The sequence below is a fragment of the Rattus rattus genome, chromosome 14 (assembly GCF_011064425.1).
Source record: "Rattus rattus isolate New Zealand chromosome 14, Rrattus_CSIRO_v1, whole genome shotgun sequence".
Taxonomy (NCBI): Eukaryota; Metazoa; Chordata; class Mammalia; order Rodentia; family Muridae; genus Rattus; species Rattus rattus.
The window spans coordinates 73,644,482-73,666,176 of record NC_046167.1 but is presented as its reverse complement, the minus strand read 5'-3'; the positions used below and the strand labels follow the sequence as shown (position 1 = coordinate 73,666,176).

Below are 21,695 nucleotides of genomic sequence, written 5' to 3'. Positions count from 1 at the left end.
GTCTGCCATTGCATAGCCTCGCTGTACTTGTGAGGAGTTGTTTCTAAGTTCACCCCCAGAGTTGTCTGTTCTCACACAGGAATGATTCACAATTACTTTTTTTGTCATATGCTCCTAAACATGGAGTTTCTCCTCATCACTGAAGCGTAAGCGCAGTGTTGGAAATGCACGGCTGCTCACTCGTGTGGCCTCCGCTGTCTCCTCCCCACCGAGATGATGGTTGGTGAAGTCTTCCTTAACTTGTATATTTAAAAAGCTTTTAAATAGTGTTTGGATGTGTTCCTCAGCTCTTCAGGGGCCTGGACATGTGGTCCAGGACACCTTCTGGTGCGCATGCTGGTGACTGCAAGGTGGCCTCTGGCTTAGACATGGTGCGGGCCCAAGGATTCGTGAGCCGTGTTCTCACGCGACAGAAGTTCAGGTCTGCAGCTCGCACGCAGTGCCAGTTTGCTCGCCAGAGCTACACTGCACTGTGAAGAGAATGTCCTCCCCTTCCACCCCCTCAACACGGGGCATCAGAGTTCTGCTCGGGTGCGGGAAGCTTTGCCGTGTGCTTCTCTGCATCGGGCCAAGGGTCTCTGGTACCGGTCAAGGGCGTCCTCCGATGCCTCAGTTCCAGCCCCTTTTACTGATGGGGAGGGAGTCTTGCTTTCAGCCGTCTGGTTCCACGCTTTGCAGAGGTTCCTTCCCACACGCTTGGCTTCCCGATTTGCTAATGACGTCATCTGACGTGCGACCTACACTTAAACGGCACTTGCTAATCTTTTCCAAAGATGATTTTCCTGAAGGTTTCTAACTTCAGCCTTTAAAAGTCTGCACTTTGTTCAAGTGGGACTTGCACAGTGCTGACATCATCGTCCCTGCTGTCTCCACCCAGTTGTGGCCGAACCTTTCTGACTCACTCATCCTCCAGCACCCATGGTCCTGCCCCTTCCTCTCCTCATCGGCTGGGATGCTTCTCTTCCCAGCTTCCTTCCAGCAAGGGAGGTCCTGTGAGCTGTGGCTCGGGACATGAGGTGCGGAAGGTCTCTCTTCCTGCCTGGAATGGGGTAGGACCCTGAGGGTGCAAAGACACCTGTGACAGACAGGGCTGGAGTGAGTGAGCGCACATCTGTTAGATAGGGGGCCCTGCCTCAAGCCTTGGATGCTGGGGTTTTTTTTTTTTTTTTTTTTTTTTTTTTTTTTTGTCTTGTGTGTGTGAAAGAAATAAATCCCTATTTGTTCAAATTAGTGTGAGTCGTGTGTTCAGTTACTTAAGCTGAACAGCCTAGCCTCTGCCCGTCCACCCTGACCTCTACCTGATGTGCCCAGAAGCAGCTTCCTAAGCAAGCCCCATGACCAAGTTGACTCCATACAGGAAAGTCATGTGGGGTTGGGGATTTAGCTCAGTGGTAGAGCGCTTGCCTAGGAAGCACAAGGTCCTGGGTTCGGTCCCCAGCTCCGAAAAAAAAAAAAAAAAAAAAAAAAAAAAAAAAAAAAAGGAAAGTCATGTAGCCTGGAACACACATGAATGTCCAGGGGACACAGAAGATCAGTCCAAGGGGAAAGCACAGTCTCATTTCTTCAGGATGGGTGACTCTGGCTTAGGTAGTCCACAGGGCTCCTGGGTCCTCCCCTTCCCCCTATTGGTCAGTTTAGGTACCAGTCTTAGTGTCTGTCTCCCTGGCCATTTCTCCTCACAGGCTTGCTGTGAGGTCTTTCTGTGTGGCTTCTAGAGAGGGAGAAAAGAAACCATAAAAATAATAGTGGGTCTGTCTCTCTAGGAATGACCACTCTGGCTAATTCCTGCTGAGAAGGGGTAGAGTCTAGGGGTGTCTAGGAATGAGGACTTAGGACCCTGAGGCTGGGTCACCCTGCGGTGGCAGTAAGTTTCCAAGTAAAAACCTTACAGAAAATGCAACATAGCACAGAGAGACCCACCAAGACAGAGCTTTACACTGTGAAGTAGATATTTTCCTTTACTCCTTGGCTGTTTGGTTTTCTGTTTTGTTAAGAGTCAGGGGCCAGGCTGAATCAGGGAAGAGGCTTTGGAAGACATTTTGAGACAAACATGCTTAGTTCTGAAGTAGAAGAGTCAAAACCCATCTTCAAAGCCAGCTTCTCTGGGACTCAAACAGCAGAGGACAATTTACTGTGTACACAGCACGTGTTCGTTCCTCGGCAAAAACTGATCCACCAGGAACCACCCAGGCAGGAGACTGACAAATGGCTGGACCCAAAGCTCCTTGTAATCAGAACAGATCTGTCCAGATGAGGCTCACCCAGGGGGAACAGGGAAAGCTTCGCCTTGAGTCTTCGTGTCAGAAGCGACTGGCAGTGAGCACCCATGATAACTGGTGCTGACAGGAGTGTCTGCCTTCCTCATGTATCACTAGAGACCCTCCCTGCCTAGACTTGGGGTGACTACTTGGAGGCATGTATCCCCCAAGTCAACCTTGTGCCTGTCTGCAAACAGAAGCAGACAAGTTGAAAAGCCCAATGCTCCGTTTTTCTTTGAGCTCCTCTAATGAGAAGGCTGCGATTTCCCCATCATCTCCTGCAAGGAAGACATCCCAGGGGATGCTGGGTCCGTGCCTCCTGAGAAAAAGAAAACCAGTGCTTTTTGTTGTTGTTGTTTACGAGTTTAAGGGTCTGATTTTGCTCAGTGTTCGAGAAGGCAGCTGAGTGTTGATACTGGAGAAATCTTGGAAGCAGTTTGTCCCATTGTACAACACTTTGTCACTGGGATAACAATACCCTCCAACCTCCGGAGAAGCCCTGGCCTTAGTGATCAGGCCAGGGGCAGGTTCCAGGGGTGAGGCAGTGGCTGAGGTGGTCAAGTAGCACTGGGGACAGGATAGGCAGTAAAACTAGATGCCACCCCTACTGTGTGGGGAGAACCCAGGCAAACACCAAGCTTCTAGAACATCTGATGCCAGAGTCCTAGCACTTAACCCCTTGTTCTCTTGCCTTTACAATAGTGTGATGGTTTGTTTATGCTTGGCCCAGGAGGTGTGGCCTTGTTGGAGGAAGTGTGTCACTGTGGGGGTGGGCTTTGAGACCCTCATCCTAGCTGGCTAGAAGCCAGTCTTCTGTCTGCCTTTGGAACAAGTCAGTGCCATGCCTGCCTGAATGATGCCATGCTTCCCACCGTGATGTCACTGCACTGAGCCTCAGCCTGTAAGCCCCAATAAACCTTGTCTTTTATGAGTTGCCTTGGCCGTGGTGTCTCTTCACCGCAATAGAAACCCTAAGACAAGTAGTGAGTGAGTGGCTTCTCCCGCATCCAGTGCATCCCTCCGTTGCTTCTGGGGCTTCTGTGAATGCGCTTCCTTTAGTGACCACACTTGGCAGAAATTGTGGCGCGCTCAGGAAGTACAGGAAACCCTTCTACAGGCAGATCTGGTCTGCCCTCTGCTACAAAGTCTGATATTTCCCACCGAAGGCCAATTTTTTTCTTCTCTGGTTTATATTTAGGCCTGGCCCACGTGCAGAAGGTGATGGCAGAGATCTCAGTGGTTAATCACAGTCTAGGGAGACTGCCAACAACCACCCATTCGTAACACAAAACAAGACAGAGTGGGAGGGGCCTGAAAGATGGCTCTGTGCTTAAGACTGAGCTTCCAAAACACCAGGGTTTGGTTCCCAGCACCCATGTGGTAGGTAGCTCACTACATCTGTGACTCCAGTTCCAAGGGACCCAACACCCTTTCTGGCCTCCCTAGATACCAGGCGCATGATGCCCAGACGTACATGCAGGCAGAACACCATACACATAAAATGATAAAACTTTGGGGAAAAAAAATATACTAGGGCTGGAGAGATGGTTCAGTGGTTAAGAGCACTGACTGCTCTACCAAAGGTCCTGAGTTCAAATCCCAGCAACCACATGGTGGCTCACAACCATCTGTAATGAGATCTGATGCCCTCTTCTGGTGTGTCTGAAGATAGCCACAGTGTACTTACATATAATAAGTAAATAAATAAATCTTTAAAAAAATATATACTAATGTCATCCAAATCTTGTTGCCTACATGGGCATGGCTACCTATGTTCTGTCTTTCCTCCTTGGTGACCATCAGAGAAGACAGCCTGTTTAGGGTATTTGCTCCACGTGGCTCTTAATGAACTCCTAATCTTCTAAGATCCAGCATCCACCGGCTTTGGAGTAAAGCTAACCCATCCCTCTGACCCTTCCCCCTCACATCTGTAATCTATAACAAAGGCAATCGGTAGGTGGCGGGCGCACAGGGTGGGTGATTGGGTGATTAACCACAGGTGCTCTCAACTCAGAGCTGGAACACTTTTCCTCGGGTTGTTTTCTGTGTCAGAGAAACTAGAGTGAAGCAAAAAGAGGGACCCCTGGGGCAGGATGGGGCAGGAGAGGGGATGCCTGGGGTGGGCTGGGGCAGGAGAGGGGATGCCTGGGGTGGGCTGGGGCAGGAGAGGGGATGCCTGGGGTGGGCTGGGGCAGGAGGGGATGCCTGGGGTGGGCTAGGGCAGAAGCAAAAACAGCTGGCAAGGAGTGAAGAAAAGGCTGGAGAGGCCAGAGAGCAGGAATTAAGAAGACAGTGGGGCTCCCAGTTACAAATGTTTGCCCAAGGGAGCCCCAATTTCACCCTCCCACCCAGCAGGTCCTCCTTTGCCTGTAGCTGTTACTGGCAGAAACCCATCTACACCTGGCCCTGGGGCTTCTGCATCTGACAGGAGTTTCCCGGCCCTAGCTTCATGCTACAGCACTGGATCTCAACCAATGACCTGTGGGTCAAGACCCCTTGTGGGTTCAGTGGCCCTTCCTACTGGGGTCACCTAAGACCAACACATATTTACATTATAGTTCACAACAGTATCAAGGTAACAGTTATGAAGGGGCAACAAAAATACTTTTATGGATGGGGTCACATCGGCAGGAGGATCTGTACTAAGGGGTCCCAGCACTGGAAGGTTGGAACCACTGCTCTAGAGGCACAAGGTTGGGAAAACTAAAGTTTCCTTTAGAATCCACTAAGTAGACCAGTATGGTAGAGTCCCTGCAGAGACAGAGGCAGGCAGGAAGGCTTCTCTGAGTTTCAGACCAGTCAGGGTTACAAAGTGAGAGTCAGTCTCAAAAAACAAATAAACAAAAATACCAACTTAGTCTACATAGTGAACCCCAGGCCAGCCAAGGCAATAGGGTGAAACCCTGTCTCCCAGATAAAAAAGGACTTTTGGGGGCTTACAGTTTTGGAAGGCTAGAGTCCATGACCCTCATGACAGGAAGCACGGCGGCAGGCAGGCAGGATACTAGGGAAGTAGCCAGAGAGCTTACCTCTTCATCCACAAGCATGAGGCAGAGCAAGTTACCTGGGGAGGGCTGGGATTTTGAAAGCTCCTTCAAGGCCACACCTCCTTCGAGGCCACACCTCCTAATCCTTCCTAAGCATTCAAACACATGAGCCTCTAGGGGCATTCTCACATGGCCCACCCCACGATCTTCACTTCAAAGTCGGGCAGGTCCTGCCTCAAAGCAAACTAGGAGTCACTTTAACCCCTCTATACCAGAAAACCCCCAGACTACTTGAGGCTGTGCATGCATTCTAGAACAGCTCGAGGAAAACAGTTAAAAAAAGCCGAGCAAGTCTCCCCTTCCCACACGACCTACCCCCAGGTGCCCACACTTGGCTATACACAGATCAAGGGCCCAAGAGCTGGTGGCAGGGTGGGGACTATAGCCGGTGTTTGCTACTTTGTGGGTTCTTCTTTCTGCTGCCCTTTCAACCGCCTAACACTGGACAGGAGGGAGAAGAAAATAGAGGGGGAAGAGGGGGCGATGTCATTGACAGAGTGCTTCCTTCTGATTAGGAGCATCCAGTTCCTTGCAAGTTTGGTCTTTGCCTTCAAGATACCTAACTTGTTCTCCTGCTTCTTCTTTGTTCACGACTCCTTAACAAATCGTGACCAGAAGCAATCAGTGACCAGCCACCAGCCCTGTCTCAGGAACCCTATTCCTATATCAGGGCATGTATTTACCCTCTGAAAACTCCCCAGGATTCCAAACGTCACAAAATCGCAGAAACTATCTGCAGCTGGCAAAACCACACTCCGGCTAGAACACGAGGCAAATCATAGTCAACTGCTGTGGATGGTCAGAAGCAGCCCCATATCCCACACCTGGGGTTAAAATGAAAACACAGTCTTATATTTAGTTGTTTTTATTTATTTATTTATTTTATGAGTACACTGTCACTGTCTTCAACACACAAGGAGAGGATCCCATTACAGATGGTTGTGAGCCACCATGGGGTTGCTGGGATTTGAACTCAGGACCTCTGGAAGAGCAGTCAGTGCTCTTAACCGCTGAGCCATCTCCCTAGCCCATTCTGTGTTTTTAAAAGAAAGCAAAATTCTAAAATCATCCCTACAAGGAAGCTGTAGAGCAGAATGACCTTCCCCACCAACCTTTCCCAGTGTCTGCAGTGTCTGCCCTCTGCCACTCTTTCTCCCCAGGAAGATGATTGGTCCCATTGCCTGGGGCTGACTGGCAGGCTCAGCATGTCCTGGTTCTGGAGAACGCTCTCTAGCCATTCGACATCTAGGCACTGGTTCTCCAAGAGCCCTGCACCCTACTCTTCTCACTCCCAGTGACGACAGGGGCTGACTGGGGGGTTTGTGGTGGGCATCGGGAGGTCCCTCTTGCTCAACCGGGGCCTTCAGTGTATGGGATAGGCCATGGCCACTTCTGGGTCCTTTTGCACAATTTTTAGCCAGAGATATGACCTTGAGTGGCGTTCCCTCCCAATGAGAGACCCCAGGAAATGTAACTGGGTGCTGGTCATCTAAGGAGTCACTGAACCCCATCCCTGGTCCACACAGCACAGACGACTGAAGCCTGACCCCTTGGAATGGAAGGAAGCTAAGGCCAGCAGTCTGCAAGGTGGATGGGTGTTTGAGAGCGGCCCTGCGTTCTCCCCTTTCTGCGGTCGGTTCGGTTTAGATATCCACCTCCACGTCTTCTTGGTGTTGCTCCTTAAAATGTTTTCCTGCGGGGTTGGGGATTTGGCTCAGTGGTAGAGCGCTTACCTAGGAAGCGCAAGGTCCTGGGTTCGGTCCCCAGCCCTGAAAAAAAGAAAAAAAAAAAGGAAAAGGAAAATGTTTTCCTGCACAAGAAGCCAATGTCTCAGGAACCCCATTTCCCTTGTGTGCCCGTGCCCCTCTCTTTCACACAGTTCCCACGTGGGAGGAGGGATGTCACCCCAAACATTGTCCTTTGACCTCCGCGTGTGTCCGTGGCACCTTCATGCCTGTGTATACAAACACCTTTGCTTTGCGAGGCACGGTTTCTCAGTGTAGTCCTGGCTGTCCTGGAGCTCACAGAGACCGGGATTAAAGCTTTTACCACCACCACCTTGCTTTTTAATTTTTTTAATAACCTAATTATTTTATGTACATTGGCGTTTTGCCTGCATGTTGTCTCTGTGAGGGGACTGGATCCCCTGGAACAGGAGTTACAGTTGTGAGCTGCCATTTGGATGCTTGGAATTCAACCTGGGTCCTCTTGGAAGGGAGTTTTTTTTTTTTTTTCCGGAGGAGCTGGGGACCGAACCCAGGGCCTTGCCCTTACTAGGCAAGCACTCTATCACTGAGCTAAATCTCCAACCCCGGGAGTTACTCTTAACTGCTGAGCCATCTCTCCAGGTCCCCTACACACTCTTTTTTTTACAAGGATAAACACTGTTTTCACTGTGGAAGGCACAACTTAATGGGGAAACCGGTGAAATAATTGTGTTAGAAATTGCTTGAGTTTGTCCAGGACTGCAGTTAACAGTGTACTTCTAGCTTGGCGGCCCAAATGACAGACCATGGCTGCCTCACAGGGAGGCTCCCGCTCGCCCCCCCTGCTCCATCTAGAGGATAACTTTCCCTCCCAGCTTCCGGTCTTTGCAGGTCCTTGGCTAGAAGACACACTGCTGCAGACTCTGGGCCCCTGGTCACATGGCATCTTCCTGCATAAGTGTTTGTTTCCAGATTTCCTGTTTTGATGAAGACAGTCATATTCAGCCACGCTACAAGGATCTTACTTTAATTCTACAAGGCCCCGTTCCCAAAGGCAGCAACATCTGTTGTTGGGAAGTAGGACGTGAGCATGTCTTTTTGGGGGACACCTGAACTTGATCAGTGGTTAGGGGGGAGTCGGGGGAGATGGGGGAAAACTGTGATTTGGGGGCTGGAGAGATGGCTCAACAGCTGAGAACACTTAGCGCTCTTGTAAGGGACCTGGGTTCAATCCTAGTCCCCACTTGGTGGCTCATAACCACGTGGAACTCCAGATTCAGGAGATTAGACCCTTCTGACCTCCGCAGCTACCGGACATGCAGGTGGTGCACACATAAACACATAGGAGCACACGCATAAACACACACTCATATACTTCAAACAAACACATCTAAAAGCTACAGTAATAAGACAACCCAGTAGGGTTTTTTGATTGTTTGTTTATTGGTTCTGGTTTGAAACAGGAAACGTGCATAGAACTGGTCCTCCATCCACATCACATCCTTGGATCTCTGCCTCTAACATGCTGTGGCTGATGCTGTAGGAAGTCAGGCCCACCGAGGCTGCACATTTCCTGCCTATTTCCCCCCAAATTTCCCCCCAAGTCTACACAGAACAGCAATATCCTAGTTTGCCTTCCCGTTGTTCTGGTAAAACATTCTGACAAAAAGCAACTTGGGGAAGGTGAAGGGGTTTATTTCACCTTCTACTTACAGTCCTTCACTGAGGGAAGACAGGGCAGGACCACGGAGGAACGATGCTCACTGGCTTGCCATGAAGACATGGCCCGCTCAGCTTACACAGCCCAGGCCCACATGCTTAGGGGTGGAACCAGTCACAGGCCAATCTGATGGAGGCAAAAGGAGAGAATCCAAGGCTGAGGGACGGTGACACGAGACAGGAAGGGATGAAGGAGCTGGTAAATGTGGGATGAAATAGGTAAGTCTCTGCTGTTGCTTTGCCAAAGGAATTCCTGACCCTGTACTTGCTAGGCAAGTGCTCTACCATTAAGGTCCACCCCCAGCTGCAGGGAACGTTCGTGATACGTAAAGCTACTGGGGTAACTCAGTGGGTCAGCTCACATTAAGAACATGTGAGGTCCCAGGTTCAATCCCCAGCACATGCATGTGCACACACACACTAAGTCTAATGACGTGACTTAGAAGCAGAACATGTAGGAATAAAGTACGCCACCACTGGGAAGAAAGGCTGTCAAGAAGCAAATGGAGGGCTGGAGAGATGGCTCAGCGGTTAAGAGCACTGACTGCTCTTCCATGTAGATTTAAAGGTTTATTTATTATATGAGTACACTGTAGCTGTCTTCAGACACACCAGAAGAGGGCATCGGATCCCATTACAGATGGTTGTGAGCCACCATGTGGTTGCTGGGAATTGAACTCAGGACCTCTGGAAGAGCAGACAGTGCTCTTAACCACTGAGCCATCTCTCCAGCCCCCTCATGTAGATTTAAAAAAATAAAAATAAAAAGCAAACCTCACTGGCGCAGGCTAGGGCAATGAAGCCGCAGTTAGGAGTCGGACGCTCTTCCAGAATCTAATAGGGTGGGAGCCCGGCATCCACAGTGGCTCACAAGCACCTGTGTGTCTAGCTCTGGGGAGTCTGACTCACTCTCTGGCCTCCAGGGCACTAGGCACACCAGACACACAAGGAGGCAAAATACTCAAAAATAACAATAAAAGTCTACTTGAAAGAGGTACAGTTCAGAAGCCTCCTACAGCGCCTCTGGGCTGTGCCACCCTGACAGGCTGGGGTGACATTCCCAGGTGCCCTCAGAGTTGGGTGCTCCTGTCCAGTCAGCATAGATGCTTTTCTCAGTCCTGTGTTCCCCTGCTACTGGGCCACAGTCTGGCGGAAGAGCGTGTGGCATTTGAGCACAGCTGGTATGGGCAGGGAGTGGGCGAGGGCAGGATCTGTGTGCTGTGAGGCGGGGAGGGGCACTGCCCAGCTCCAGCTTGAACCCAATGCGTGTTGGACCCCCCACAGGATGTACTATCCAGGGCATCCGTTCTACTGCAGCAAAGGGAAACTGACTGAAAGGGGGTCCAGCATCTGAGTCTGGTCCCCACACCTGCAAAGAGGACTGGAGGGTTCTGGGGACAGGGACAGTAGGGCTATATCCTGAATCTTTTGTAGTGGTCGGTGGAAGGCTGCCTTCCTTGGGGATCCAAGGCACAAGTCCATTTGGACATTAGAATCTGACAGATTGCAACAAGGTAAGACAGCCCACTCCAGTTACTGTGGCTGACAGGCCAGTGGATGGTCCCCAGGCAGCACAGGACCCAGGGGACCTAGGGACAGGGGCTCTTTCAGGTCACTGGAGCATCTGTTGGCCTGGGTCTGGCATGTACTTGCTGGAACACTGTCTTGAGGGTGCTTCATCTCCACACCTCACCTTTTCCCTAGGAAGTGTTACTCTTGCCTGCTCTGGCCTGTGGCCCCGACCCATATTCATGGGAGGTCTGAGGCCAGGCTGACCTCTAACGGCACCTTTCAGCCAGGCTGTTCCCTACAGCTCCTAGGATGACGTTTCTAGGACTGGTGTGGCCACTCAGTTCCTCTTCAGTGCCTGCCTTACTTACATTACCCTGCCTTCCTTCTGCTGGACCTTTCCTTGGAGAACAATTTTGTCTCCATCCTGCTCTGAGGCCAAAGTCTCCTGGGTACTGTTATGATGAGATTTGTGCCTGCACTGAGTGTGTGCTGTCTTAGAGAAACAAGATTAGGTACTCGCTGGCTACATGGTGCTCACCTGAAATCCTGGCATCTGGGAGTAGGAAGGAATATCAGGAAGTCGCCATCTTTGGTTACATAGCAAGTTTGAAGCGAGATTGTTGCAAATGAGATCCTGTGTCAATTCCTCCTCTCTCTCTCTTCCAAGGGGAATTACATCCTGAAATCACGTGAGCATTAGGGGTCATCCCCCTGTTCTGTGCCTGGGCGGATCTTCCGGTGTTTCTCCATAGCTACAGTGTCTTTGTTTCAGTCTACAAACTGTTACACAGTAACTGCAACTCTTAGAGAGAGAGAGAGAAAAAAAAAAAGGTTGGCGATTTCTCTGGCGATGACTTTTTTTTTTTTTTTTTTTGGTTCTTTTTTTTTCGGAGCTGGGGACCGAACCCAGGGCCTTGTGCTTCCCTAGGCAAGCGCTGTACCACTGAGCTAAATCCCCAACCCCTGGCGATGACTTTTAAGAGAGCCTTTTTGGAAGGGGCCTGATTGGCGCGTGTCTGGGTTTACCTAGACCATCTTTTCATACCCCCCAACCCGCGCCCTCCCATCTCTAGTCCAGCGGACTCTGAGAAATCCCCACCATTCCTGACTCAGGTATGGTTACCCCTGGTTACCCACCAGATGGCTAGGAGAGCCTTGTTCTAGATGGGCCTCCCATGGGCCGTCTGGTTGCAATGGCCCTAATGAGATGGTTGCTTGCTTTCTGGGCAATACATAGGCCTTAGCTCTAACCCCTCCGCAAGGCTGTCTCACGTTCCCGAGTTGTCACACCTAGCAGCGACCGCGGAGGAGCTCCAGAACCCGGGGCGAACCCAGGGCGAGATGCTGTGTTTCATGCCCTGGCTTCGGAAGCTGTTAACAACAGACGTTTTCCCGACGACATTAACCTCCCTGCAAATGACGGGAGAACCGCGAGGGATTCCCATTCGAGGACCAACGAGGGGCAGATGCGGGGCGGCCCGTACCTTGTCCAGCGTCCTGGCCCCAAGACAGGCGCGTGCGCATCGCCATCTCTCACCGCTCGCCCCCGCCCTCCTCGTCCGGGTTTTCAAATTTGAAACCTGCGGCTTTTCCCGCCCGAGCGGGGCCCCCGCGGCGGGAGAGGGCGGGACCGCGCGCCAGCCAACCCAGTCTCTGAGGCTCGTGGCCCGCCCCGAGGATGTGGCCGCGCCCCGCGCGCACGTGCAGCCCAGGCCCGCGCCTTCAAGGACCCGCGCGACTGCTTGTCGCGGGAGCGGGGCAGCTCGCAGCACCCAATGTCCAGGCTGCTCGGCCCGGCGGAGGGCTCGTCCCCAGAGCGCCGAGCTGCAGCCCGGGTCAGACTGGGCGGGAAGAGGCTGGCTGGGCGGGGTTGGGCGGGGCGGACGCAGTTCCCAGGGGCGGGGCGGAGGCGGGGCCGGGGCGGCCGGGGCGGGGCGGGCCCTCTACTAGTGGCACCGTGTCAGTTACATTGAAACAAAAGTGGTAAGGCGGCTGCCAGGGCCAGCATCCCTACCCCGCTCGCCGTCGGCTGTCGCCGACATGGAACCCGTGGCTAGCAACATCCAGGTTCTGCTGCAGGCAGCGGAGTTCCTGGAGAGGCGCGAGAGAGGTGAGGACTGACCCCGCGCCCGGGCTGCATTTGGCTCCCAACTTGGATGGAGCGCGGCTCGAGGGCAGCTAGCGCGCTGCTGCCCGCACATCCATAGGAGTTCGTAGGCAGCCGGGCATGGAGTGACTGGGGAGATCCTGGCGCCAAAAGCCTTTCCTTAACTACGCCGTGCCAGGGGCTCCAGCTGACGGGCTGTGTTCTCTCTCTGGCAGAGGCGGAGCACGGTTATGCGTCCCTGTGTCCACACCACAGTCCCGGGGCCGTATGCAGGAGGAGGAAGGCACCCCTGCAAGCTCCTGGCGCGCTCAACAGTGGGCGGTGAGCAGGGATGGGGCAGTGTAAGGAGGGATGCTGATCCTTAGCTGGCCCGTCTAATTCTCCTCACTTGTTTGCTCTTCTGGGCCAGGTACCCTGCCCCTCTGCCTTTCACACACACACACACACACACACACACACACACACACACACACACACACACACACACACACACACACACACACACACACACACACACACACACACACACACACACACACACACACACACACACACACACACACACACACACACACACACACACACACACACACACACGCACACACACACACACACACACACACACACACACACACACACACACACACACACACACACACACACACACACACACGCACACACACACACACACACACACACACGCACACACACACGCACACACACACACACACACCCCTACAGGCCTCTGCTCTGCTTTTCTGTCCTTTTGCATATTCTGTTCCTTTTAAATGGTTTTCCCTCCTACTGATTTCTCTGGCAGGCTTGGTTTTTTTTGTTTTTGTTTTTTTGATCAAGTATCACATCTTTCCGGGGGACCTGTCTTGCCTGGCTGTCAGGGGGAGACCCAGCAAGTACCTGGGCAAGTGTCCTGTATCTTTCGGTGTGTGTGTGTGTGTGTGTGTGTGTTTGATTCCTTTTGCCACTACCTGGGGTTTGGTGTCCAAAATGAGCCTAGACCCCCACGAAAGCCTTACTTGGCACAGGTAGTGAGTTTGGAGCTGTACCTGGGGCTGAGGCTTTGCACAGCACAAGCTGCCCCTCACCTCTCCTCCTTGGCATTTGCAGGCATGTGCACAATGAGCTGGAGAAACGGAGGTGAGTCCCAACCTGGCCCCCAACAGTACCAGGTCCCAAGGACCATCTCTCTCAGACCTTTCCTCCCTGGCCATCCCTCTGCCTGGGGAGGTGGGGCTGAAACTGCCCTCCAGACTCCTTCCTCTGCAGGAGAGCCCAGCTGAAGCGGTGCTTAGAGCAACTGAGGCAGCAGATGCCCTTGGGAGTTGACCGTACCCGATATACTACACTGAGCCTGCTGCGCAGGGCCAGGATGCACATCCAGGTAAAGAGCTGCCTGCTGTCCCCAGTGTGCTTGTGAGACAGCGTGGTGTTGTGCTGTGGATGGCTTGGCTGGAGAGCTGCCTCCATTCTGTGTGACTCGAGGCAACCCTGTGCTTTTAGTTCTCGAATTCATCTTAAGGGGAAGAAAAGAAGACAGCGGGGCTGCTCTGGCGCGTTGTGAACGGTCCTTTTGTTCTGGTTAATATTACTTAAGTCTTAGCTGTGAGACCTTGGACGAGTCTGTTTCCTGTTGGGTTCAGCAGGGAGTAGATGGCTGGTGAAAATACTGTTTTTAAGCCAGGTGATTTGGCAGATCGCAGAGGGCTGGTACTAGCCTCTCCTCCTGTCTTCAGGGCTTACTGGTTTGGGTTCTGCTGGTCTTGCGGGGGTGGGGGTGGGTGGGGAGGTGAGGTGGGAGGGCCTGGAGGCAAAGTACAAGTGAACTTGGCCTTGCTGCTGCTTGGGTGGAATTGCAGGCCCCCTGGTGGACAGGAGTGGGTATGCAGACGCCAAGGCCTCGGCTCTGCGGACCATGTGGGCGTGTTAGAAGCTACCTTGGCAACACAAAAGACTGTTTCCTGCTTTCTGGGCCCATCTGATGGAAGGAAACAGAGCGACAGTCAGATTGAAGGGACAGCAGACCGAGAGGCAGATTCAGTCCTAACGCCTGTCCTGTTTCTCGGTGTTTATTATGCACCTCCCTGTCAGGCTCTTTCCAAGAGCAGGGCACAGTCAGTGCCATTGCCGTTCAGCACATGTCTGCGCTGTCACATACGTGCCTGTGTCACTTCCAGTTGCCCTGGTTCTCATGTAGGCTTAGGTTTCTCCCATGGAGATTGTTCGACCTCATTTTCAAGTGGATGAAATGTGCTACCCAGAGGGGTTGACTGGCACCTGGGCATCAGCCGTTTCTTGGGCAGCTTCTCCTGAGCTGCCTTCTACTCTGCGTGCACATCTACAGAGGCTGAGGCCGTCTGGAGCTGGGATCCCTGATGGGACACAGCCTCACTTCCCGCTTCCTGTGAAACCCAAGCCTCTCCCTAATGCAGGCCTTGCTTTTCTGGGCTCTAAGTGGTCTCATGGCAGCTTTAAAGGCTTCTCTCCTGGCCAACCAGAGACAAAGCTGGACTCTGCAACTTCCCAGGGTCCCTCTGCCTTGATGGTACCCAGCCCTGTAGCTTAGTCTAGGTGAGGACATGTATTCTTTTGTACCTTGTCCTGAGTGCTCTGGCTTATTACCCCCCCCCCACCTTTTTTTTAAAACAAACAAGCCAAAATTCTTTGTATGGGTTAAGGATCAAACCTAGGGCCCAGCAAGTGCTAACGAGCGCCTCCAGGTGTCGTCTCTTTGTCTCGTTGGCCGCACTTCACAGTACTTGATGTGAGAAAACTTGGCTCTCCATTATTCAAAGAAATGGAGATCAGATACTTCGAGGTCTGTGGCCATGGGCGCAGTGGGGGAAAACCTAGGTGTGGCCACATCCTTCAGTTTTGCTTGTCAGGATGCCACAGTCCCCAAGTTTGTACTGACATTATACTCCACTCCATTGTATTACGTGACTAGGCCCTAAGGACATCTGAAATTGGGGCACCCTGCCATCCATACTCACACAGACAACTCTCTAGATATTGAAGGGCAGGAGGTGGTAACCTCTGGAGGTCATGAAACCGCCTTGGGTGGGGTTATGTGGCCGCCTGTCCGACGTAGACAAAAGCCCTGGGCAGCTGACCCTGGTCCCTGCCCCTGTGGGTTCTGCAGAAGCTGGAGGAGCAGGAGCAGCAGGCCCAGCGGCTCAAGGAGAAGCTTCGGAGCAGACAGCAGAGCCTGCAGCAGCAGTTGGAGCAGCTCCAGGGGCTGCTGGGAGTGAGAGAGCGGGACCGGCTGAGAGCTGACAGCCTCGATTCTTCAGGCCTGTCCTCTGAGCGCTTTGACTCGGACCAAGGTGCGGTGCATGCCCTGGAAGGGGCGAGGCTGGGGTGGGTCGCATGTGCGGCTGAGCTCCTGACTGGCTTCTCCTTGCAGAGGATCTGGAGGTGGATGTGGAAAGCCTGGTGTTTGGGACTGAGACGGAACTCCTACAGAGCTTCAGCGCTGGGCAGGAGCACAGCTACTCACACAGCACTGGCACCTGGCTATGATGCCCGCGGCCGGAGTGGCCTGTACTCTCTCTGGACTGAACCTGCCAGTCAGTGGCTCACAGCCACGTGTCGAAGTGACAATAAAGCCATCACCGTGTGGGAGCAGACTCTGGACTCTGCTGCACAGCTTGAGCCTGGGCTACCCTCCCCACCCCCAGGGGATTTTATGTAGCGCTTGGCTCTGCTCTGCTGCTCCCCACAGGGACAGGAGGCCTGTAAACTTCTTGTTCCTGGGCAAAGCCCCAGGCCTCTGCCCGTATATACCGCACAGTATTTTCATTAAAATCCTCTTTTGTAAGTTCCTGTCCGTGGTTTTGCCCGATGAGATGGAGGAAGTCGCAGCTACAACTGGAAAAGAGGAAGTAAGACTGTGGCTGGCAAGCAGGGTCACGTGAGAGGCGGCTGCTCTGCCATCCTGGTGCTGATCTGAGGCAGAGATGCGAGTGCCTGAGCTCCAGACTCAAACCAAAGCGATCCGACTCCAGAACTGGGGCAGTCAAATCATGTGTTTATTGAGTGCCTGTTATGTGCTAAATATTGTTCAGGGGACGTGGGACCCAGCAGAGGACACGGGGAGTCCTGCCCTCGTGGAGCGTACAGTCTATTGCACTGCTGTGACCTTGGGCAAGTCACTGCACCCCTCGATCGGCCCAGCAGACAGAGCTGGGCGTGGTGCAGATACTGACCAGGACAGCGCCCTGACCCACCACCCCAGACAGCAGAGAGGGCTGCAGGTTCATCTTTAATAATCAAGTACACGGGGGAGGAGGGAGAGGAAGAGGGCTATACGAGCTGCTGCTGCTGCTGCTTGGTGGCGGCCTTGTTGGCCAGGTCCTTGGCCTTCTCTGTAGCTGCCAGTGCGGTCTCCTTTGCTTTCTCTTTGGCCTCCTTAGCTGTCTCAACAAGTGTTTTTGAAGGGGCCTCACCTGTGGCAATGACAGGGGCTGGCTTCAGATGGTGCCCAGAAGACCCACCCAACCCCTCATCAACCTCGGCAGTCACTGTTGAAGGGCCCGGCTTCTTAGGGATAGTTGGAGCCCCCTGTTTCTGACCCTCCAGCCCTTCCGGGCACACATAAAGAGTCTCAGACTAAGACTGGCCCCATGCTTCATTGGTTAAGCAGAGGTAGGACCGCTCCAGCTATTGGTAGTGAGGGTCCTCCCGATTCCTGAAACAGTGTCTAGGGCTCTCACCTTGTAGCTTGGCCAGGATGTATTCAAAGCCTTTCATTGTCTTGGTCACATTGCTTTTGAACCGGGCAAGACCAAATTCCTGGCAGGAGGAGAAGGATGGGAGAGTTGCTCAATGACCCAGGGCCCGGCCCAGCCCGGCCCAGCCCAGCCCGGCCCGGCCCAGCCCCCAACCTCTTACCTGGACAGCTCTGGAGACACCAAATAAGCTAGAGGAGACCCAGGCCTCCCGACGGATTTCGGTCCAGCCGCTATTGTCAGAGTTCACACAGTAAACACATCTTTCCTCCACCACCTTCAAGGGAAGCCAGGCTGAGCACCCTGAAGGGGCACGCTCAGACAAGCTAGCACCATATTCCTGCACTCAACATCGGGTGAGTCCCTGCCCCCACAGAGTTCTTCCCATTTTGTATCTCAGGCCCGGAGAGAGGCTGTTCTGCCTCTATAACCTCAATACTGACCCTTCGAAGTAGAACGCAGTTTCCTGGGATCAGCGGCTATTCTACCCTGATCCAGGGCTTTGCTTGGGGCCTCTGGATATAGAGGTGAACAGTGTTTCTCGTCTGCTTTCTTCCCTCTGAGCTTCCTGATAGTGTGTGTGCGTGTTCTCGTCCCCCCCCCCAATAATGACAGCTTTTATTATCAAAGGGTGTGGCAGCCTCCTGAAGAACGTGAAGAGAAGTCACAAACACACCACTATGTTACCAAGCAGAGCTCTCAGCTGAGGTGACTTCAGACAGTGCCAGGCAGGAAAGGGTGCCTTCCTCACACATTGTGCCCGTGAGGGGCACATCTTTATAAAGCTTTTCTTTTGCAAAACACACAATTCCCACCTCTCAAGTTTACAGAAGCTGAGAAAGAATCATCTCGAAGCTCGAAGGTTAGTCACACAGGCAAATGACACTCTGAATATCCCCAAACATGGGATTTCAAGCCTTCCGAAGGATCCAAGGAACATGATGCATCCCCTCAAATCTCATGCAGAAACTGAGGTACATTCCAGACACCTCCAAGCCTTGATGGAAGTCACTGTGTCCCTTTGTCACCCAGCATAACTCCTGAAAGCCTATGTATGTATGTATGTATGTATGTATGTATGTATGTATGTCACCAACCGACTGCTCTGTGTACAGCACTTGTAACAAGCTTTGAAAATGGGTGTCTTTCCCCACCATCTGAGAGCCGAGGGGCAGTCCCGGAGAATCCAACCACTCAAAAAGGATAGACCAATCTAAGGGCAGAACTCTACAGATGAGGCCCGCCTTTGGCCGCAGAAGTTCCCACAATTCTCCAGCCTGAAATCTGAAGGGCAACTATTTTGAGGAACCAAAGGAAGTCTCACCATCAGCCGGGCGTGGTTGATGTTCCAAGTGAAGGTGGTCATGGTCTGATTCTGTGGGTCCACAATCGAGTCCTCCAGGATGTACACCGAGTGAGCAACGTTGGCGGGAAACAGTCGCTCTGCCCAACGTGGCATCCTGTTGGTCTTGGTCAGGAGTCTCCGGGACAGAAGCTTCTGGTCAGGGGTCACCTCCCGGTGCACTATGTCTTCGGTTAAGACATGTTTGCTGCAAGTGTTAAAATGCAGATGATTCTCAGGAAATGTCTACGGGTTACTATTTAGAGCCTCCAGGTCATGGCTTCCTGCAATTTTACAGAGTGATCTGTACCCAGGTTCGGAATTAGAGTGCAATGAACCTATCCCCGGGCAAATTCCAACTCCCTCCTCCACCCTGACATGGATTCTGTGGCTTTCCAAATCGAGCAAAATCTCAAGAATTATACCACTAGAGAGCGCCACCAGCAGGTGAGCAAGCCATCGTCAGGATTTCAGGCCCCGAAATACCTACCGCTCAACTCTTCCTGTCTCCCTTGGACCGACCGCAAAATAGAAAGCTAGAGCCTAATATAAACCACGATCTACAACCTTGCAGACTTGGCCTGATCTTAATCCTATAAGGACTTTGTGCCATAACTGTGGCCACAGTCACCGGAGATAGCTCACATCGGACTTTCTGTTCCAGTCTTTCACGGCTCCACTATTCAGGACAGCCAAATGGAGAGAGGAGGGCGACTGGCTCTACCTACCACCACGTACCTATAGGGATTCGGGTACCGTTGCCAGAAGGCAGCGAACACTTGGTCCCAGGAACTTCGGAGCACGCTCTGGCCCAGGAAATACTTCACCATCGTCCCGACCCGGGCGGGCTCAGCACCCGTGCAGCATCAGGGTGAGGAGCCCGGGGGTGGGGGGGGCACGTGGCAAGGCGCACGCCCGCCAGGCTCGCAGCTCAATCACCGCGGCGCCGCGCCCAAGTCCCTACCGCCGCCATGAGAGGCTATAGGACTGCGCGACGCTTCCGGCGCCGGCCGCACAGGATCGGCCACTTCCGGCGCCCGTGTCACGTGACCGGGCGTCCCGCCTCTTGTGGTCCAGTCCCAGAGGTGCTGTTTGGAGTTAGCTATAGGGAACCCGGTTTCAGTCGGTAACCCCGGCGCGGCGGAGCTTCTGTCGCAGCGACGGTCGCGCGGGTGAGCAGCGCAGGGCCCTGCGGCGCGGTGGAGGGCGCTGTCCGCGTCCCCGCGCCGCGGCTCTGTAAGGGACGGAGCGCCCCGGGCCGAGGCACCAGAAGCCTGCGAAGTGCGAGGCCTTTGGGGTTGGGGTCTGAGGCTTGGGCTCTGCCTGGGCCGCGGAGACCCTGAAGTGGGTGAGGCGGCCCCGGGAGCATGAGCGGGCAGCGCGTGGACGTCAAGGTGGTTATGCTGGGCAAGGAATACGTGGGCAAGACGAGCCTGGTGGAACGATACGTGCACGACCGCTTCTTGGTGGGGCCCTATCAGAACGTGAGTGCACCCCTGCGGAGCAGGCTTGGGAGGAAGGGGGCCGACCGGCATTCGACTCTTATCTCTTCCCTGGTTGTAGACCATCGGGGCTGCTTTTGTGGCCAAGGTGATGTGCGTTGGAGATCGGACGGTGACTCTGGGCATTTGGGTAAGTCCCTTGAGAACAGAGTCTTGAGCAAACCTATCCCCGAAATTTAATGTCTTGCCTCTTAAACCGGTCAACCGGAGTCTCGTACAGGTCGTTCTTTTCTTCCCCACACCCATTTACTCATCTTAAGAAAAAAGGAGGGGAGGTGTCTGGAAGATGTGGGCCTAGTTTGTAGTCGTGTGAAGGAGCTCATCGACTCCTTTCACCCCTCAGGACACAGCAGGTTCCGAGCGCTACGAAGCCATGAGCAGAATCTATTACCGGGGTGCTAAAGCTGCAATTGTCTGTTATGGTAAGGGGTTGGACTCTGGCCTGTTCAAGTAAGAGTTGGGTTACAGGCCAGCATCAACGGGAAGCCACTGTTCCTTATTGTGTCTCCTGTCTTACCCCTACCAAGACCTCACCGACAGCAGCAGCTTTGAGAGAGCCAAGTTCTGGGTTAAGGAGCTCCGCAGTTTAGAAGAGGTAGGTGACAAGATCCTACAAGATTAGGGACAGAGACTGTATTGGTCTGTGGAGATAATTTCAGCCTTGTCTTCTGCTACAGGGCTGTCAAATCTACCTGTGTGGCACTAAGAGTGATCTGCTGGAGGAAGACAGGCGGCGCCGTCGTGTAGACTTCCATGACGTTCAGGACTACGCTGATAGTACCTGTTTTTAAGTCTCTGAGGATGGGAGCTTGGGGGGGATATCTGCCTGAGTGTCTTTCTTTTTTTTTTTTTTGGTTCTTTTTTGGAGCTGGGGACCGAACCCAGGGCCTTGCGCCTTCCTAGGCAAGCGCCTACCGCTGAGCTAAATCCCCAACCCCTGAGTGTCTTTCAAGGACAGGGGAATGACAGCCTTGGTTTCTTTCTAGCCTTCTTGAACCTATGGAGTTCAGGAGACTGAACTGTTAGCTACATTTAGGTGTGCTCCCCAGGTGAGGACTTGGTCACTTCTCTTTACAGATATCAAAGCCCAGCTCTTTGAAACATCCAGCAAGACAGGCCAGAGTGTGGGTGAGTGTTGTCTTGGGTCCTGTCAGCAGGCACAGACAGGACAGTAGAGCAGAAAGGATCAGAGGGCTGGACCACTGGGGTACCCAGGGCTGCTGGCCTCAGGCCCTCACTGATTCTTTGCTTGCCAGACGAGCTCTTCCAGAAAGTGGCAGAGGATTACGTCAGTGTGGCTGCTTTCCAGGTGATGACAGGTGTGTACTTCCTCATGGTCCCCAGCCCTCTTGGTGACCTACTTGATCCCCCAGCTAATAGTGCTGAGCTGCCACCTCTCTCTCTGACAGAGGACAAAGGCGTGGATCTGAGCCAGAAGGCAAACCCTTACTTCTACAGCTGTTGTCACCACTGAGTCACAACTCATCTGGCCCAGTCGAATTAGATGAACTCTCAGAGGGGCTGGACCCAACTCTTGTCTGGGCTGGAGTGGTCAAGCGTCTGAGCTACTCCAGGTGCCCATTGCAGCAGAGGTGGCACCTGCCTGTGCTGGCCCGAGGAACGGAGGCAGTGTTGGGCTGACTGTGGGCATGAGGAGGGATAAGGGCTGATTTGAATCCCAGGCTTCTGTCCTGGCCAGACTATTTAAGTAGCTTCTGAACTGTAAATAAAATTGATGCATTTCCTTGCTGTGTGCA

General features: G+C 53.1%; 3 protein-coding genes across 4 annotated transcripts; 2 read left to right on the top strand and 1 right to left on the bottom strand.

Annotated features, from left to right (window-relative positions):
• Positions 1-12,203: 12,203 nt before the first annotated feature.
• On the top strand, positions 12,204-16,179 carry Mxd3 (MAX dimerization protein 3). The gene is made up of 6 exons (XM_032884620.1): positions 12,204-12,352; positions 12,565-12,670; positions 13,475-13,504; positions 13,634-13,748; positions 15,507-15,690; positions 15,771-16,179. The coding sequence occupies exons 1-6, from the start codon at positions 12,283-12,285 to the stop codon at positions 15,884-15,886; spliced, it is 621 nt and encodes a 206-aa protein (XP_032740511.1). The 5' UTR covers positions 12,204-12,282; the 3' UTR covers positions 15,887-16,179.
• A 195-nt stretch (positions 16,180-16,374) lies between these two features.
• Prelid1 (PRELI domain containing 1) lies at positions 16,375-19,445 on the bottom strand. Of its 2 annotated transcripts, XM_032884618.1 has the most exons (5): positions 19,175-19,445; positions 18,419-18,644; positions 17,258-17,371; positions 17,080-17,158; positions 16,375-16,812 (listed from the first exon to the last, which is right to left on the bottom strand). In XM_032884618.1, exons 1-5 carry the CDS (start codon positions 19,264-19,266, stop codon positions 16,670-16,672), a joined length of 654 nt encoding a protein of 217 aa, XP_032740509.1. In that variant the 5' UTR covers positions 19,267-19,445; the 3' UTR covers positions 16,375-16,669. The 2 variants fall into 2 exon arrangements, with proteins under 2 accessions (XP_032740509.1, XP_032740510.1); XM_032884619.1 differs by lacking the exon at positions 17,258-17,371 and having other exon boundaries at positions 19,175-19,421.
• Positions 19,446-19,501: 56 nt separating this feature from the next.
• Rab24 (RAB24, member RAS oncogene family) lies at positions 19,502-21,695 on the top strand. Its single transcript, XM_032884621.1, has 8 exons — positions 19,502-19,920; positions 20,000-20,068; positions 20,282-20,360; positions 20,466-20,533; positions 20,616-20,715; positions 21,016-21,066; positions 21,195-21,257; positions 21,348-21,695. The coding sequence occupies exons 1-8, from the start codon at positions 19,804-19,806 to the stop codon at positions 21,410-21,412; spliced, it is 612 nt and encodes a 203-aa protein (XP_032740512.1). The 5' UTR covers positions 19,502-19,803; the 3' UTR covers positions 21,413-21,695.